The sequence below is a fragment of the Panthera tigris genome, chromosome A3, assembly GCF_018350195.1.
Source record: "Panthera tigris isolate Pti1 chromosome A3, P.tigris_Pti1_mat1.1, whole genome shotgun sequence".
NCBI lineage: Eukaryota > Metazoa > Chordata > Mammalia > Carnivora > Felidae > Panthera > Panthera tigris.
In genome coordinates, this window is record NC_056662.1 from 98,801,378 (window position 1) to 98,819,944 (window position 18,567).

The 18,567-nt window shown below is 47.8% G+C and overlaps 1 protein-coding gene across 7 annotated transcripts in view; it reads right to left on the minus strand.

Moving 5' to 3' along the window:
• TRABD2A (TraB domain containing 2A) overlaps positions 1–10,137 on the minus strand; it is a 53,472-nt gene extending 43,335 nt beyond the window's left edge. For 6 of the 7 annotated variants that reach the window (XR_006215842.1, XR_006215843.1, XR_006215841.1 and 3 more), the window contains exons 1-2: positions 9,847–10,137; positions 491–1,051 (exon numbers count right to left, since the gene is read on the minus strand). Coding sequence is in view for 4 of the 7 variants with exons in the window: in XM_042981851.1 (XP_042837785.1) it covers positions 491–1,051; positions 9,847–9,954 (669 nt within the window). In the remaining 3 variants the exon portion in view is untranslated. The remainder of the gene's footprint in view (positions 1–490; positions 1,052–9,846) is intronic. The other variant, XM_042981850.1, reaches the window with a different exon arrangement.
• Positions 10,138–18,567: the final 8,430 nt, after the last annotated feature.

Genomic DNA, 18,567 nt, shown 5'->3' on the forward strand with positions numbered 1-18,567 from the left:
GAGCTGAAATTAAGAGTCGGGTGCTTACCTGACTGAGCCACCCAGGTGTCCCTCAAAGCAGCTTCTTTTTTCTTTTTAATAATTTATTGTCAAATTGGCTAGCATACAGTGTATACGGTGTGCTCTTGGTTTTGGGCGTAGATTCCCATGATTCGTCGCTTACATACAACACCCAGGGCTCATCCCAACAAGTGCCCTCCTCAATGCCCATCAAAGCAGTTTCTTAATGAATGACCCGAATTAAAACAAGTGACAAAGGTATGTCAATACTTTTTGGGATGACAAGAAAAAAAAAAACCCTCTTCTCTCTCAGTAACACACACACAAACGATATAACTGGCTCTATGGCTTATTTTTTAATCCTCTGAATAACATTCTTGAGCAAAGACAAGTTTCAGATCAACTGTCCTTCTGAACCATCTCCTATATTATAAGTCAGTGAACTCACACACAATCAAATGCCAAGTCCTTCTTGCAAAGAGAGTCTTACCTGTGAAAAGTTCAGCCCATTCAGTGGATGGCACTGCTCTTCCACCTTTTCCACGGCCCCAGTCTGTTTCCTCAGCCGCTCAGCCTCCTGGGCAAGGTACAGGTCTAAGACAGGCACCCCCCGGGACTTAATGTCCACTTCGGTCAGGGAGTTGACCATGAGCATCACCCAGACGGGCCTCTTCCGCTCCCAGTTCCCCGCGATGGCGTTGAATAGGTAGTCCGCATAGAGCCCCTTGCCACGCTGGTCTGGGGTCATCCACGAGGGCATCATGAGCTTGACGTACTCTAGGTGGCGCTTGAGGCGGCAGTAGATGTCCCTGGGGAGCACGTCCTGGAGGTTCTCGCCCTGCGGCAGCATCTGACAGCTGGTGAGGGCCGAGATAGTGTAGGGGTCCGTGAGGTCCAGCTCAAAGTACACAATGCTGCTCTGCTGAAAAGCCTCCTTGGAGTTGTCCGGGATAAAGTCCCAAACCCGGGTGTATGGAACGTGGATCGTGCCAAAGAAGTAAGATGGCGGATCTCGCTTTATGGTCCACAAGAAGGAATTCAATTCACTCTGCTGAAGGGAAAAGAAAGGCCATTAAGCCATGATATGTAGAGTCAGAAAGCTGGGAGGAGAAAACGAACGGGAGAGACGAGTCACACTGCGAGAGGAAAATGATCAAAGTATGATTTAGACTTTGGAGTCCAGGTAGATTCACCTGCCAGCAGCAGGAGTCCTCCATGCAGCCTTTTCCTTTGTCCCCCCAAAGTGTTGATTAAAGTCGAAAAAGCGATAGCAGTCTTTACTTTTGCCCTAGCAATGAACGGGGCAGGAGATAAGGCGGGGACTCTCAAGGGATTCTGAGGACACAGCTGGTACCGATGAGGGGACACCTGAGGAGACACTGTTGCCTCCCGGGCAGGCAGACCTATTGTGTCTGCTTCTTCAGATCTCAAATCCAACATTCCCAAAAGCAGTGGCTCTCCACGGCTGCCCATTCTCTCCCAGTGGTTTTCCAGGCTGAGCAGTGGTACACATCCACCCGAGGCCAAGCCATCGTGCCCTTTGCCCCTGAGTAGCTCAGTTTCAACAGCAGGCATTTACGAAGTGTCTGTTTAGTAACAGACCCTGGACAAAGAAGGGCACAGGGTAGCCCTCGAGGACTTCAAGTCGTAAAATCAGATATGAAGTGAACCATGAACCAAGCAACCCAGAAATGTGAAAATCCGGGTTTACAGAAAAGAAATGGAATACATTCCCTTTACAAAAGGCTTTAATTTCAGCAGTCTTTTAAGTGTGATGTTCTCCTGTACTGTGGAGTTTCAGCTCACAATCAGTTTTCGTTATTGTCACCGTTATGTTCTACAAAGTCATCACAAACACTGAAGTACCAAACAATGAAGCACTGCTCCTAGGAGAAATCCAAGGGTTAGGTTCCTACAAGCCTCTGGTCACAAAATGTTCATCAACAGATAAATGCATAACCTTGTTTTATATGTGCTCTGTTGAAAAACACCTTATTTAATACGTGTTGCTGATTCACTGACATTGAACTCACAGCCAACAGCATGACAACTCATGCCTGAACGAAGCTCATCTAACACATACATTTTCTCCCTGAGGCACGTCACAGCCTCCTTGTGCTTAGGAACACTCAATACTATCTATGCCTGGTTATTTTAAACAGAGAGATCGCCACAAAAATGCAAAAAAAAAAAAAATGTAGCATAAAGTAGATCACCAAAAGGACACTTACTCACTCGTTAACTTGTCTGAGAGCTGAAACAGAGCACTGTATCAATTTATTCCACCTCAGCTGGCAGTGTGTGCATCAGGCACATGTCTGCCCATGAAAGTGCCACAGGCACTGGGGTTATTGATCAATTTTAGAAAGTAGCCTAATTCACAAATGTGAAATCTGCAAACAATGAGGATCAGGTGTGTTTGCATTTGTATGTTCATTGTTGAAGCTACAGCAACTTGTCTTCAAATGATATGTTACACAGAATCTCAAAATCTAAGACAGATGAGAGCTGGTTGATACAGGGGCCCCATTCCCCATTCTCACAGTCTTCAACCTCTTCTCCTCCCATTCCCCTGCCACCTTCTGACCACCCAGAAGGCAGAGGTGGACAGGTAAACACAAGGCCTGGGGGTGAGATAATGGGCGGGGGGCAGGGAAGATCAGTAGCAAATGAGCTCACAGCTCTGGATAAAGGCGATTGGCTATAAGCAGCCTGAGCCACATGGGAATAGGCCCGGTGCTCCAGAATGGGCTTTTCAAAAGCAACTAGAAATCCTGAGTTTAAATAAAATATTCCAATTGGAAAATGGAACCTCCATTTTCTTATACACCATGCAACCCAAACAGAACATATCTCACTAGTCCCCAGCCTGTGACCTTGTTTTTCGTTAAGTATTTAAATTGCGGGGTGCCTGGGTGGCTCAGTCGGTTAGGCATCCAACTTTGGCTCTAGTCACGATCTCATGGTTCGTGAGTTCAGGCCCCCCATTGAGCTCTCTGCTGTCAGTGAGGGGCCCACTTTGGATCCTCTGTCTTCCTCTCTCTGCCCCTCCCCTGCTGTGCTCGCTCTCTCTCTCTCTCTCTCTCTCTCTCTCTCTCTCTATCTCTCAAAAATAAATAAACATTAAAAAGAATTTTTTAAGTATTTAAGTTACAGTTCTACTCCCACACCCACCTTTTTAAAAACACACAAATGGGTGAAAGAAGCCTAAATTCTGCTTCTATTTCAGCTACCCCACCGAGATTTTTAAAAGCCACTTCATTTCTCTGTACCTCAATTTCTTCATCTTTAGGAGTTAGATAACAGAACTTGTCATAGGTTATGGGAATAAACAAACTAGGCAGGTAATTGTTAAGTGAATGAAGAAATGAGAGAAAGAATGTATTTCTAATACCTATTAATGATTGAATTAATATTAGGAGAGGAATCGCGTCCAGGGTCTCCAGCCAACCCTCAGGCATCTGCTTATGGAGTAACGAATGTCCCAGAATTATTTAAGCATATCAAAAAGCCAAATGGAAACTCTACATCTAAAACAATGGCTGCCAAAACTAATTAAGCAGTCCAGTGTCTCACTGTTAGAATTACATCAAGCCAGTAGAAAAACACTGGTTAACTAGATGCTAATCAAAAGCCGAGACTGACAGTTATGGCTTTGGTTCATTTAAAACGGGTAACAAAGGGCACCAGGGTGGCTCAGTTGGCTGAACATCCAACTCTTGATTTCAGCTCAGGTCACGATCCCAGGGTTGTAGGATCAAGCCCCAAGTCGAGCCCTGTATTGAGCCCCACATTGGGCTATGAGCTGAACGTGAAACCTGCTTCTCCCTCTCTCTCTCCCTCTGCCCCTCTCCCTGGCTTGTGCTCTCTCTCTCTCTCTCTCTCTCTCTCTCTCAAACAAAAAAAAATTGATAACAAAATAATTACCTGTAAATGTAACTGGTTTGGTAGAGGCAGCCTTCCAGGTAGAGGTTTAGTTTGGAGTTTGGTTTATTTGTTCACTTTATTGGGAAGAAACGATAACTGAAGGGCCCTAAATGGTGATATGTCTGGGCACCACAAACCTATACAATGGATCTGCTCACACAAGTTACAGCGCCTCCCAAAGGACGTATACCCACTTTCCAACCAGGAGACACAGTCAAGAGCTAAAATGTTATTATTAAAACCATGGACACCTAACTCATTTTCATCTGCTAGGAGCTTTTGATATTAAATACATATATTCCCAGGAAAATCCAGTCCATACTGCAAGATCACGGCTGAGATTGGGGGGTAGGCAGAGTGGAAGGCGTGATTTCATTTTGGTTTGGTTTTGCTTTGTTTTACCCACTGCCTTTAGTCTCCCTAAAGTCTCATCCTACCTCAAAATATCTACACTTCTCTTTAAACAAAATCTATTCAACTATATGTATCCATTTTTATTTATTTATTTATTGCTGCCTTTTCGATTAGTATTAGTCTAGAAATAGAGTTGCTGTATGATCTTTTTGCCGAAAACAGCTCATATTTAAAAAACAAACAGGGGTGTCTGGGTGGCTCAGTCGGTTAAGCAGCCGACTTCGGCTCAGGTCATGATCTCGCGGTCCGTGAGTTCGAGCCCCGCGTCAGGCTCTGTGCTAACAGCTCAGAGCCTGGAGCCTGCTTTCGATTCTGTGCTTCCCTCTCTCTCTGCCCCTCCCATGCTCATGCTCTGTCTCTTTCTGTCTCTCAATAATAAATAAATGTCAAAAAAAATTTTTTTAATAAATAAATAAACATTAAAAAAATTAAAAGCAAACAAACAAGACTCAGGTGCTGGCATCCAGCCATGTAATAACAGTAAGGACACTAAGAACAGCGGCTGTTATCACATATTCACTGTGCGCCAGAGACGATCTAAGCATTGCATATGAATGCTCCTACAACATGCGTTCAACGTGCACACGTTCCACAATTCTTTAGGCTGTGCTTATACATGCCAGCCACTGTTGTAGGCATGAGGCACTGGGGCATTCTAGGGCACTAGAAATACAACGGTGAGTGAAAAACAGGTATCCGCCTCGGGTATGTCCATGATATCTGTTGTGGAGAACATGAGCAGGGAGTACTGGCGGAGGAGATACTCAGTCTTAAATACGGTGATCAGAAAATCACTGAATGGGGGCACCTGAGTGGCTCAGTCAGTTACGCCTCCAATGCTTGCTTTCAGCTCAGGTCATGGTCTCATGGTTTCGTGAGTTCGAGCCCCACATCGGGCTCTGTGCTAACAGCATGGAGCCTGCTTGGGATTCTCTCTCTCCCTCTTTCTCTGCCCCTCTCTCGTCATGTGCACACTTTCTCTCTCTCTCTCTCTCTCTCTCTCTCTCTCTCTCTGTCTCTTTCTCTCTCAATAAATAAACAAAATCACTGAACATCTGGTAGGAGATTTATCTTGCTGTGAAAGAGGTAAGAGTGCAAATCAGGGGGATATCTATCTGAGAGAAGAGCCTTCCCTTCAAGAGGAGGGAACAGCAGTGCAAAGGCCCTGAAGCAGAAAGGTGTTAGCGAGGACATCAGCAGAACTGCAGCAGGATGAAGGAAAAGGAAAGCAGGAGGAGAAGTCAGAGTGGTGAGTAAGGCCAGGCCACACCAGAGCTGTTTGTGAGAGGGGCAGTGTGAGCTGATCCTGAACAGGGTCACCCTGGCGACCGTGACGAACAGACTAGAGAGGGATGAGGGCAAATGAAAGAAAGTCAGTCAGGAAGTTACCAAAACAATCCAAGCATGAGAACACAGTGGTTGTGACAGAACTGAAATGTGATCATGTTCTGGATATAGTCTGGAAGCTAGAGCTAATGGGACTTGCTGATGAGTTGGTTAATTCAAAGGACAAAGTTGCCATCAACCAAGATAGAGGAGAGAGCAGATGAAACGGGATCAGAGGGGAAGGTTGGAAGTCTGGCTTGGGCTCTGCTGAGTCGAGATGTGAAGCAGACAACCAAGTGGGGAGGTCGAGCTGGTAGACGGATGCATGAATCTGGACTTTGGGAGAGGCCTGCGCCAGAGGTTAAAAACAAGGTACTGTCACCATTTAGATGTGTTATTTAAAGCCATGGGACTGAATGAGATCTCCAAGGAGCCCAGTGTAATTTAGGAGGGAAAAGGTCTAGAAATAATCTAACCTTGCGAAGTCAAGGGAAAGAAGAGCAGCCAGCAAAAGAGAATGAGAGATGTGGTCATCGAGGTCGCTGGCAAATCAAGAGTAGGAAGCCAACCAAAGACAGTGCTTCAAGGAGGACAATGTAAGCAAGGGGTTCAGTGTGGCTGATGAGCCAAATGAGTCAAGGCTTTGAGAACTGGTCTCTGGATGGAACAACACTGAAGACACTGGGGCCGAAGCAAGAACAATTTAGTGGCACGGTGGGGACGAAAGCCTGCCCATTCAGGAGCAAATGGGAAGAAAGGCACTAAGAAGATACTCGACTAATTAAGATGCTAGCCGTTGCCACGTGCAGAAACTGAGCCCTTGAGAGGTTTATGATGATACCCAAGGTCCCGCAGTGGCTAAGTGGATTTGAAGCCAGGCAGACTGGGTCCTGAGCCCTGGGTCTGAAACATCACATTATGTGACCTTAACATGCAATACACTTTACTTGGTCTCCTAGTTTCTTTCTCCATGAATACCCTAATGGGTGCACAGCTGCACAGGAGTGCTCCCTGACTCGGAATCTACAGAGGCTCTGTCCAGCTCCCCTTCCCTAGCCCCAGGACCTGCCCAAATAGATCCACACCAACATTTTTAAATCCTCAGACTGCCACCTTTCCCCATCCTGTCTTTTCAAAGTAACACAACATGGGCGGTGGGGGGGAGGGGGGGGTGCTTTTCCGCTTTTTCAAGCCAGGGGTTTTAAAGTGTTCTGAAGGAAATGCTCCTCGTCTTGTAGAGCTCCTTCAACAAATAGAGTTCTGTTCTGACCAAGTAGGCACTGTCTCTCCCATTCTGCACCAGCAACCATCCCCGACGACCACTGACAGTGCCCTACCAGGCAGGCCTTGGGTAGAGCACAAGCTCAAAGAAAAGTCTTCAGGGCTTACGGCCAAGGAGCTCTCACGTTGCCTTTGCCCACCAGCCCCCGGGCCGCTGCACCGGTCATATGGGTGCCACTGCCCCGGTCCCCCTTATACTGACACCCTCAGGGGTAGGGCTGTCTTGTCTCCACAACAGAAAAAGAACAAAATTGTTCTACTACCTCATTTCAACATAATTGTGGCCACCACGTGCTACCAGACGGATGAAGCCATGTGATTTAACACTATGATTCAATAGAATAAAAACACTATCAACATGTCCCTTCTAAACCTAAAAGAAAAAGGCATGGGTGGCCATGGATGACAGACACAAGAAGCTACGAGTTCTGTCCGTTGAATCACTGGAGATTTTAACACACACGTCTGTAATCCATGCAGTGAAACAAAGGAGCACAGTGACAACTTATGTCACGTGGGCTAAGTCCCTTAGGGCCGCACCCCTCAGCTAGCTCCTCCCGTCCCAGCCTCCCGCGACCTGTGGTAATGGCACTTTTCCTAAAGTACAGTTCAGCAGACCAGCTGGAATGGATACCAAAGTGAGTCAGTGGGCTCCAGGTGACACTTTTCATCCCAGAAATATTTATCGAGCATCTACGGTGGCCAGGCACTCTTCTAAGCACTGGGGATGCAGCAGCAAAACAAACAGACAAAAATTCCAACCCCAATGAAGATTACAGGGGCTAGGGGAGCCGCAGCAAACACATTTTTATCAGTTAAGTGCTACAATGAGAAATGAAGCAGGAAAGGCAGGTAAGAGGGCAGGTGGGTCAGGGGTTTGACATAATCATTCATAGATAATCAGGAAGGGTCTCTGTGAAAGAATTTGAGCAAAGATCAGGTGGAAGTATGGGAAGAAGCATGTTACAGGCCAGTGTGGAAGATCTCTCTCTATAATGATTAACGAAAGTTGAAACCAGCTCTCAGGACACAAAATGCTACATAGTGGGTTAGAGGCTGGATTCCAGAGCTTTACTCTACAATCTCAAGACCACAACCTCCTGGAGCACCCACCCACAGTGCCCTCTCCAGAGCGCAGGTCAAGCATACAGCCCTGCCACTGACTGACCTGACCTTGGCACCGGATAACACCGTTTGCTCCCAGAGTAGTTCAGAGATTTTCAAAATATGGTCCCGGGACCTGTAGGTGTCCGCAAAGCCCTTCAAAGCAGTCTGTAGAGTCAGAACTTTTTAAATAATAATAATAAGGTATTTTCCTCTCTCGCTGTCATTCTCTCACAGGTGTGCACGTAGAACTTTCTAGAGGCTACAGGTGTGTCCAATGTCACTGCTGTGACTGTTAATGGCACGTGTGCTTATGTATTCCTGTGTCTTACTAATGTGTCCGTCAACCCACATACATAAAGGGCTCTTTGGAGTCCTTAGTACTTTTTTAAAACGTGGAGGGGTGCTGAGACCAAAAAGTTTGAGGACTGAGAGAATAAAAAGGCCATGAGGACAAGTTCAAGAGTCAAGAGAAACAGACTTTATCACGACTCACTCGTCACACTACAATTTGGAGTGGATTTTGCAAAAGTGAAAAACGTTTGCTTTCATAGGAAAGGATGGCTTTCTGCTTTGTATAACACGAGCGCCGCTGCCACAACGCAAGAGTTCGAAACTCTCCCTGGTGTCGACGTCCCTCTCCAGCCACCACGCCTCCTGCTTGCCGGAGGGAAAGCTGGGAAGGATGGATGCCTTAAGGAAATCAGTGTGGCTCCCCAGTTAGCCCCCTGCACCAGGAAGCCTCAATTAGGTCACCCTCTCCTTTCCTGTGGTTAGGACGATGAATAAAATTACCACTAGCCAGAGGTGACACAGTCCCGGATGCTGCGCAGGTGTCACCGAAGGTGGGGCGACCCTGGTGTCCGAGGGCGCACAGACCACCCGAAGGACGGGCCTAGGATCACCTCCCCGGCTCCGGGGACCCAGCAATCAGACCCACCAATACAAACACAAAATTCAACCGCCACGGAGCTCAGAAAAAGAACTTCAGAACGACAGAAAATTTCGAGCATAAGAAAACTGATCAGGAGAAGAAAACCTTGGTCTCGAAAGAGAGCCAGGCTAGACCTGTCCGATTTCTGCTCGGCTTCTGCTCCCATAGGGTGAGGTGGACCGGGGCAGGTCACTGGGACTCCCTCGGCTGGGTTCCGCTCACTTGCAAAACGCCCCCTGAGAATGTCTAAGGAAGCGCCGGTGCGTGAACGCGAGGTTGTCAGATGTGGCTACTTCGCGAATGCGCTCTGTGACCAGGGGCACAAATGTCCCTCTCTGAGCCTCAATTTCCCAGATCGGTAAAACAAGGGGGATGGCTTCAGCTCCCCGCAATCCCTTCTAACTCAGGCACTGACTCTACGAAGGTTAAAGCAAGCAGCTGCAGGGCGCTCTTACCATTTCGGTAAGAGCAGGAGAAATTAAACGCTAAGGATGAGAAGGCAGAACAAACTTGCAAAGTAAATGTGCCAAAGTCCCTCCTGCACCGCTCGGTCTTAGCTCATCCACCCAAGGTCCCCGAATGCCCGCGAAGCAGGCTGGAGAGACCCGGGACACCCCGCCGGGACTCCCTTCGGCTGCACTGACCAATGGCGAGAGCTGGGGACAGGGTCTCACGCGGCCGAGGGACTGCGCTCCCTCCAGAAAGGGGACCCCGGGGTGCGGCGGGACGCGCCAGCAAAAAGACGCGGCCGGGGGAGGTGGCTCGGGATCCGAGGGCTCGGTGCTTCGCAGGCTTGGGAAGGTAACCACCCAGGGGAGGTGCGGGGAAGCCGCCTCGCCCGCACCCGACGCGCGCCCTACCTGGGGCTTGAGCTCGCAGTTGGCTGAGGCAGGCGCGCCACGCCGCGGGGCTGCGCCGGTGGGCAGGAGGCAGAGGGTCTGCAGCAGGAACCAGCCCCAGGGACTCATCCTCCCCACGGCGGCTCGGAGGCCCCGCACGCGGAGGGACAGAGTGAGGCAGCGGTAGCCGCCCCGCCCGTTAGCCGGCGGCCGCGGAGCTGCGGACTAGCCGCGCGCCCACCATGGCGCTCGGGGCTCGGGGGACCGGGGCGCTCGCCGGCAGCCCCGCGCCTCTCGTCTGCTCCGTCTGCAGTTCGCTCCGCCGCCTCCGGGCGGGGCTCGGGGAGCGGGCGGCGGCGGCGGCCACGTGGGGCCGGGCCCTGACCTCCCACCCCCCACCCCGCCGCCCCTCCGCCCCGCGCGGAGACAGCCTCGGGAGCCGGGGCCAGGCTTCTCCCGCCCAAATCCTGGCGGGGCCGCAGGCTACCTCGTGAGCCGACCAGAACGGTAAAGTGAAGTCCCAGCACTATCTTCCAACCTCCCCGCCAAATCCCATTGGCTCCTACCCTTACCTCTGTATTTATGCTGCCAGTTCTGAGAGTGGCTCTTGATTGCAAGAGGCAGACCAAAGAAACAAATGACAGGCTATTTTTCAAAGGAAAGCTCATTTAAACAAAGGAAATCGCCTACAAGTTTTGTCTGTTAAAAGAGGGGAATAGTCTGTGTGTGCATACACTTAAAATCCGGGACCACAAAAGCCAGTACTCCATTAGGTGTCGTCTTAAGGGGGTTGGGGAATAATATTAAGGATGTGAACACCAAACTCGAAGGACTCCTTCAAAGGTTAAGTGAGGACATGCTTATGGAAAGGATGCTTATGGAAAGCATCTTGTTTGGTACACATGGGAGGCCTGCAAAATGGACTTGCTCCCTTTCTGCCCCTAAAGCCTTATTCACAGCATTGAGCCTTCAGGAAGAAAAAATTATCAAAGCCACTAGCTGTGCCCAGCCTCTGCCACCTCCTACCCAAGCCCTGAGTGCACTTTACCAACCTTTACGTTCAGCCCAGACTGAACGTAAATCAGCAGAGTGATCACTGAGTGGTGTAGCAGGGGTTCTTAATTGTTAAGTCCCTGTCCATTTTGAGACTCGGATGGAAACTGTGAGCCATAAGGTAATGAGGAGACGCAGAGGCCCAGATTTACACGCAATGGGGGGAGTTTTCTGAGCCTCAGACGCCCATTTGCAATACTCCAGTAAAGAGTATTTTAGAAGCCACGTTTTTCCAGCTTTGATTTCACAGACGTTTAGGCTTCAGGTGTTTTTGTGACATCGCTAGATTTTTCCTGTTCTAAGTTTCAGTGGGGGGTTGCTTTCCGGAGTTGGTTCTCCTGTCTCCAAACGACACCCGTTCAGCTTGTCAGCGAGCCTTGGACCACAAGCCGACCCGCAGCGCAACCTGTCCGGGTTTTCAGGTTGCCAATGCTGCCGCCTACTGGCAAAAATGCTCTTTCCAGGTGTGAGATGAAAGCACCCGGAACTCTAAAGGAAGTAATTAACTTATTACTACTTTGTACTCTTTCCCCACTCCAAATGGAGTCTCAATCAGTCAGCTGGGGCCAGAGGAAGAGGGGAGGGAAAATGTGTCATAAAACCAGACTGAAGGGTGCCTAGGTGGTTCAGTCGGTTAAGCATCTGACTTCAGCTCAGGTCATGATCTCACTGTTGGGGAGTTCAAAAGCCCACGTGGGGCTCTGTGCTGACAGCTGGGAGCCGGGAGCCTGCTTTGAATTCTGTGTCTCCCTCTCTCTCTGCCCGTCCCTGCTCGTGCTCTGCCTCTCTCTCTCAAAAATAAACATTTTTTAATTAAAAAAAAAAATAAAACGAGACTGAGTTTGTTTTCTTTCATCGTTTCTCTTTCCTATTCCATTGATGCTTGCTCTAACCTGTATTATTTCCTTCTACGTACTTTGGATTTATTTTGCTCTTCTTTTTCTGGCTTCTTAAGGTGAGACACTAGGTCATTGACTTTAAGCCTTTCTTTTCTAATATAAGCATGTTAAAGCTATAAATTTTCCTCTAAGCATTGCTTTAGCTGCATTGCCCAGATTTTTGAAAAGCTGTATTTTCATTGTCATTCAGTTTGGAATACTTTCTGATTTCTCTGGTGGTTTTGTTTTTTTCTTTGACCATGGATAGTTTAGAAATATATTGCTTCATTTGCAAATTACGGATTTTTCCTAGACATCTTGTTACTGATTTCTGATCTAGCTCCACTGCAATCAGAGAACATAGTCTGTATGACTGCACAATAATTTTACATTAATTGGGACTTGTTTCACGGTCCAGGATATGGCCATACACTGGACTTGAAATGTCTAGTGCATGAACAATTTTCTTCAGCTCTAATATTTTTTTAGGTGGAGCTGCCTGCCTTAGACCCATCATTAAGTAGAATTTATTCTGTAAGACACCCAATGTCCAAACATTCAATAAAATCACATCTACTCTATATACATTGTACAGACATTCTTGAGGCCCCTATCACTTCACAGTGCTACCCCTGGTGACAGGCAGGCCAGCATGCCCTGGTCCTTACCTATCTTCTAGGCTGATGGCTTTCCTGGCTTCCACTTTGTGGTTAAGAAAGAGATGCTGGAGTGCCTAGGTGGCTCACGGCCAACTTTGGCTCGGGTCATGATCTCACGGTTCCTGAGTTCAAGTCCCTCCTCAGGCTCTGTGCTGACAGCTCAGAGCTCAGAGCCTGGAGCCTGTTTTGGATTCTGTGTCTCCCTCTCTCTGCCCCTCCTGTGCCCCCCCTCTCTCAAAAATAAACATTGAAAAGTTTTAAAATAAATAAACATTAAAAAAAAAAAAAGGTAAAAAGAAGGAGATGCTAAATGTTCCCCTAGCCTCCTCTCTGCCTTTCGGTATCTAGTTCGGTATCTCACAGTTTCAATATCCAGTTCAACTCCCTCACTTGGGTATTGTTCTTTTAGCCCATTGCCAGAGACCTGGATGTCCCTAAACCTTTCCCTGCTTCTTTCTGTTTCTCTTTCATGTACAGTTGATACCCTGGCAACCTTCCTACATCCACCTATTCTTAGTTCTTCCTTTTGTGCCCCTACAATGGATTCCTGAATGTACACAAATCTGTGAAGCCTGTCCCCTTCATAGCAGTCACCCGAGGAAATCATACCCTGGAGTCCTCTTTGTCCTTTCCCCCAAATCAGATCTTCCCTCAAAAACAAAGTTTTCAGGATGCCCAGAGGATTTGCTGTGGCTTCCACCGCACCTGCCTTGCCTGGCTGGCCGGCCTGACTGACCTGCAGCCATCTAAATCCTGAATCACGTAACACACTGAAGATTTCCCAAAATGATCAGGGCAGCCCCGGGGTGGAGGGTAGATCCCTTGATCCTGCCTCCTGGTATTCACATTTTTGTTTAATTCCCTCCCCAAGTGCGAGCAGGACCTGTGACTTGCTTCTAACCAATGGAAGGTGACAAAGATGATGGGTTGTACACGATTACACAAGAGTGTGCTGCCAATCTCGCTAGAGTCTCTATCTTGCCATCTCTGACTAAATGAGCTGCCACGAGTCCTACGGCCAGGAGGAAATGAATTCTGCCAAGCACCTGAGTGACCTCAGAAGTAGATCCTTCCACAGCAGAACCTCCGATGGGAGCCCAGTCCTGGGCAGCACTTTGACTGCAGTCTGGGGTTACCCTAAGCAAAGGACCCAGTTAAGCCTGAACTCCTGACCCAGAGAAAATGTGAGATCATAAATATGTGCTATTCTAACCCACTGAGTTAGTGATTTGTCACACAGCCAACAGAACACTAACACACCAGGGGCGCCTGGGTGGCTCAGTCGGTTGAGCTTCCAACTTCGGCTCAGGGCATGATCTCACAGTTCGTGAGTTGGAGCCCTGCATTGGGCTTGCTGCTGTCAGCGTGGAGCCAGCTTCAGATCCTCTGTCCCCCTCCCCCTCCTGGCTGGAGCTCTCTCAAAAATAAACAAAAAATTAAAAAAGAAAGTAAGAAAAGAAAAGAAAAAGGAAAGGAAAGGAAAGGAAAGGAAAGGAAAAGGAAATAAAAGAAAAGAGAAAAGAAAAGAAAAGAAAAATAACACACCAAGTGAAATAGAGCACCAAGGAATACCCAGGTATTCCAACAGAGTCTACACCATCAGAGGGTGTGCTCAAAGTGAGCAACAGACCTACTTCCCGCACTTCCACATCTTCGGGCCCCATGCCTGCCCAAAAGGGGACCAGAGTTTTGCCACTCTCTCTTGGTCACCCAGTATTGGCACCAGAATTTCTGGCGGGAAAGGGTAGCAATTACCCCACAGCTGCCTTTGTTTAGCAAGTACACTGTGTGTACCTAGATAACGGGCAAGAAGAAACCTCCCCTGACAGCAGGGAGTGGTCTAGCTCGATGGGTGTCGCCTTGGTGTTGTTACAAGCTGACACTATCCACAGCCAGGCCGTGGTGTTCCCCCATTGAACGTAAACAATTTTGTAGTAGATCAACATTGGACAAGGCCACTCTATGACTGTAATGAAGACAAAATCCAGATGACTCCATAATCATGTCTCAACACAGACAAAACATGAACCTGGTCCAAACCACAAAAGGGACCAGACATCCTCATATCCTGGCTAATGAGTGACTGCTCCTTCTTCACAAATCCCTACTTTAGCCTTTATTATTTCCCCTACCATATAGACAAGATATTTGAAGATATTTGAATGTATCGTTACAGGCTGAATTGTGGCTCTCCAAAAAAATCAGATGTTGAAGCCCATACCCTGGTACCTCAGAATGTGACTGTTTGTTGTTGTTTTTTTCTTAAGGTTTATTCACTTTTGAGAAACAGAGATAGAGCATGAGCAGGGGAGGGGCAGAGAGAGAGGGAGACACGGAATGTGAAGCAGGCTCCAGGTTCTGAGCTGTCAGCACGGAGCCCGACGCGGGGCTCAAACCCGCACACCATGAGATCATGACAGGCTTAACCATCTGAACCACCCAGGCGTCCCATAATGTGACTGTATGTGGAGATAGGGTCTTTAAAGAAGTGATTAAGTTAAAATGGGGCTATTACTATAGGCCCAACTCTGATCTGACTGCTGTCTCTGTAAAAGGAGGAAATTTAGACACACAACAGGGACACCAAGAGCACTGAGGCATGGAGGGACAAACATGTGAGGACACAGCAAGAAGGCAGCCCTCTGCCAACCAAGGAAAGAGGCTCAAGAGAAAACACATTCATTGACACCTTGATTTGAACCTCCAGGCCTCCAGACCTGAGAGAAAATAAATTTCTGTTGTCTAAGCCACCGAGTCTGTGGTATTTTGTTATGGTAACCCGAGCAAGTTAATAGAGATGCCCAATCGGAATGAGACCCAATTCCTCAGAACACCCAACCCAGAGCTAAGCCCTGCTTCCTTGAACCTTCCCCCAAATCACCTAAGGAAACGAGTCAAACTGTAAAACAAGCCCTCCCAGTACCTTCTCACTGAGATGTCCCAAGGTATGAGCTCTTCCTCTCTGCAAAGAGCAGTAAGTCCATCTAATTCACCTTCAGGTGTGTCCCTGGTGGCCTTTGGCTTTTGGCACTGATACCTGTCTGTCTACTTGGGGCGACTTTGGCCAGCCCCTAAGCCATCCCTTGTGCTTCCAATGGTCTTACATCAGACCTTGCGTGGAGAGAAGTTCTCCTTATGTTGACACGTTTTTACTCTCTTCCCCTGTGCCTGCTCTCCTGCCCACCCCCCTCCCCACATGCCACATGGGTAAGGCTGCGCTGAGGTGAACGGTACCTTGCTCCTGGGAGCCTGGTGCAAAACCGCTGTCTGTGTGAATGATTCCTGACAGAAAGCACGTAACAGCATGTCAGGATGAACTGAGGAGAGTGATGGAGCTAGCCTCTGGTCACTGTTCAGCTGGCTTCTGGCTTCCTCCTGACCCAGATCATGCAAGCAGAGAGAAAAAGCTGAATTGTTGGATGTCCATGAGAATTTGGTTTTTTTTAGAGAAGGAAGAAAGAAGAAGAAACTGGAGACAAGGAAACTGCAGAAGACTCCCGGGCAGAGAAAAGAGAAACACAGCAGAGATGTTGACTGGGGAATTTTTATTGTATTTTACTATTCATAAGTAATGAAAATTTCAAGAAATTTTTCATGAAATTAAAATTACACATCAATCTTTCAGAGGTGGGTTTTGGGGCCTCTGATAGTGTAGCATTTGGCTTCAAGGAGGCCTGGGGAAGAGAGACTTCCAAAGGGGAACCATCACACATGTGACTAAATGTGTAATTTTTACTATGATTCTAAAGTAGACAAAAGTGTGCACGTTTTTAAAAATGACCTGAATGATCAGGGAGTTTTTATTTATTTTTATTTTTTTAAGGTTTGTTTATTTACTTTTGGGGGGTGGGGAGGGGCAGAGAGAGAAGGAGAAAGAGAATCCCAAGCAGGCTCCATTCTGTCAGCTTAGAGCCCGACTTGGGCCTCGATCCCACCAACCACAAGATCACAACCCGAGCCAAAACCAAGAGTCAGAGGCTCAACCAACTGAGATACCTCGGTGCCCCAACTGAGGAGTTTTTCTAGGACAGTTTGCTGATTGTTCTCTGGAAACACTAAAAAGCAGTAACTTGCTATCCAATAGGCGTTTGGTATGTGTCATTTTTTGTCCTTACTGATTCCTGCATCCCTTCTAGAGATACTGCTACATTCATTTATTCAACACACTTACTAAGTACCTGAGCCACCCAGGGCCCAGTGAGGAGTTTAAAATGATGACTACAACAGAGAGGACACCTGGGCCTGTGGAGCTTCCTAGGCGGCCCTGTTCTTACCCCTGGTTGCACACTAGAATCACCTGGGGAACTTTTAAAACAACCGAAGCCCAGGCCCCATTGGTGGTTAGTTAACTTGGAATCTCAGGGGCATGTGGCCCAGCACCAGCATTTTAAAAGCAGCTCTGGTAATTCTTTTTTTTTTTTTTTTTTTTTTTTTTTTAACGTTTATTTATTTTTGAGACAGAGAGAGGCAGAGAGAGGCAGAGCATGAACGGGGGAGGGGCTGAGAGAGAGGGAGACACAGAATCGGAAGCAGGTTCCAGGCTCTGAGCTGTCAGCCCAGAGCCCGACGCGGGGCTCGAACTCACGGACCGCGAGATCGTGACCTGAGTTGAAGTCGGACGCTTAACCGACTGAGCCACCCAGGCGCCCCAGCTCTGGTAATTCTTGTATGCAGTCAGAATTAACAGACGACTGACAAAAAGAAAATCACGAGGTGGTAAGATGTGTACAACAACACAGCCCATAACCGAGCCCATCATTCCAGGGAGGGTTTCCCAGTGGACTGTTGTCTAAACAGAGACATAAAATTTGAGCTTGAGTTAGGGAACAGAATTCCACAGTTCAGAAGAGGGAACAGTATAGGCAAAGTCCCTGAGGCACAAGAGAGAGTTAGCTAAGTTCACAGAATTTAGTCTGATTGACACAGAGACCCAAGCAGAAAAGGGTGGGAAAGGGAGAGATGAGCAGGGACCAGAAGGTGAAGAATTTGTGAGCTGGGCTGAGGAGTTCGGTGCCTGACTGAGAGGCACTACAGAGCCATCCAAGCGTTTTAAAGTTTATTTTGAGAGAGAGAGAGAGAGAGAGAGAGAGAGAGAGAGAGAGAGAGAATCCCAAGCAGACTCCACACTGTCAGCAGTGAGCCGTGCAAGCATGTTAAGCAGAGGAGTTACACAATCAAATGTACGTTTCAGCACGGAGGAGAGCCGGAGGGAGCCAGGGTACGAATGGTAAGACCCGTTCGGAGACACGATGGGACCTGGGCTTGGTTCTGGCAGGGGACAAAGAGAAGAGAAGTGACACTGAGGAAGTGAAACCCACCCAGTTCGGTGGTTGATTGGATGTGGGAGAGAGGAGGAACAAGAAACTGTGGGGAATTAGTGCCCAGAAAAGACCAGACCACACCCTCTGGCCTCTGCTCTGTAGCCACAGTAATAAGGGGGGACTGAACACCCACGGACCCAAACGCCAGAAGTGTTCTGATGGCCCTTCATGCAGCAAGAACAACAGGGGAAGAGAGGATCCTCTCTCTGGTTTCCTCCATGCTCAGCAACGCCAGCTTCTAGATCCTCCCAGCCTCCCCCTGAAGTCTCCTGAGATTCCCCAGCCTTCCCAGACACCATCAGAGTCTTAATGCCTCAGGTAGTTTCCCTTTGGCCTGAGACTGTGGAAAAGCAAGACAGAGCCAGCTCATCTCATTCCTGCCACTTATTAGTCATGTCACCTTAGGCAAGTCACATGACCTCTCTAAACTTCAGCTTCTTCATCTGCAAAATGGGAATAATAATACTTATCTTGCAGAGATGTCGTAAAAATTAAAACCAATATAACATATGAGGAGCCAAGCCAGAAATATAAAGCTGAAGATAGATAATACTCATAATACAGGAAAGCTCTTAAGTTTTAAAAAGAAAGAAAAGGACATCAACCTAGTTAGAAAATCTGCAAAGATCATAAAAAGGCAAAAGAAACAAAGGGAAGGAGGGAAGGAGAAAACAGGACAAGGAAAGAGAAGGAACAATATACTAGTCCATAAACAAAAAGATCCTCACTAGCTAATCCAATAAAAGCAAATTAATTCTGGAGAAGGATGCTGATGTTGGTTGCACAACAGTGTGAATATACTTAATGCCACCAAAGTGTACACTTAAAATG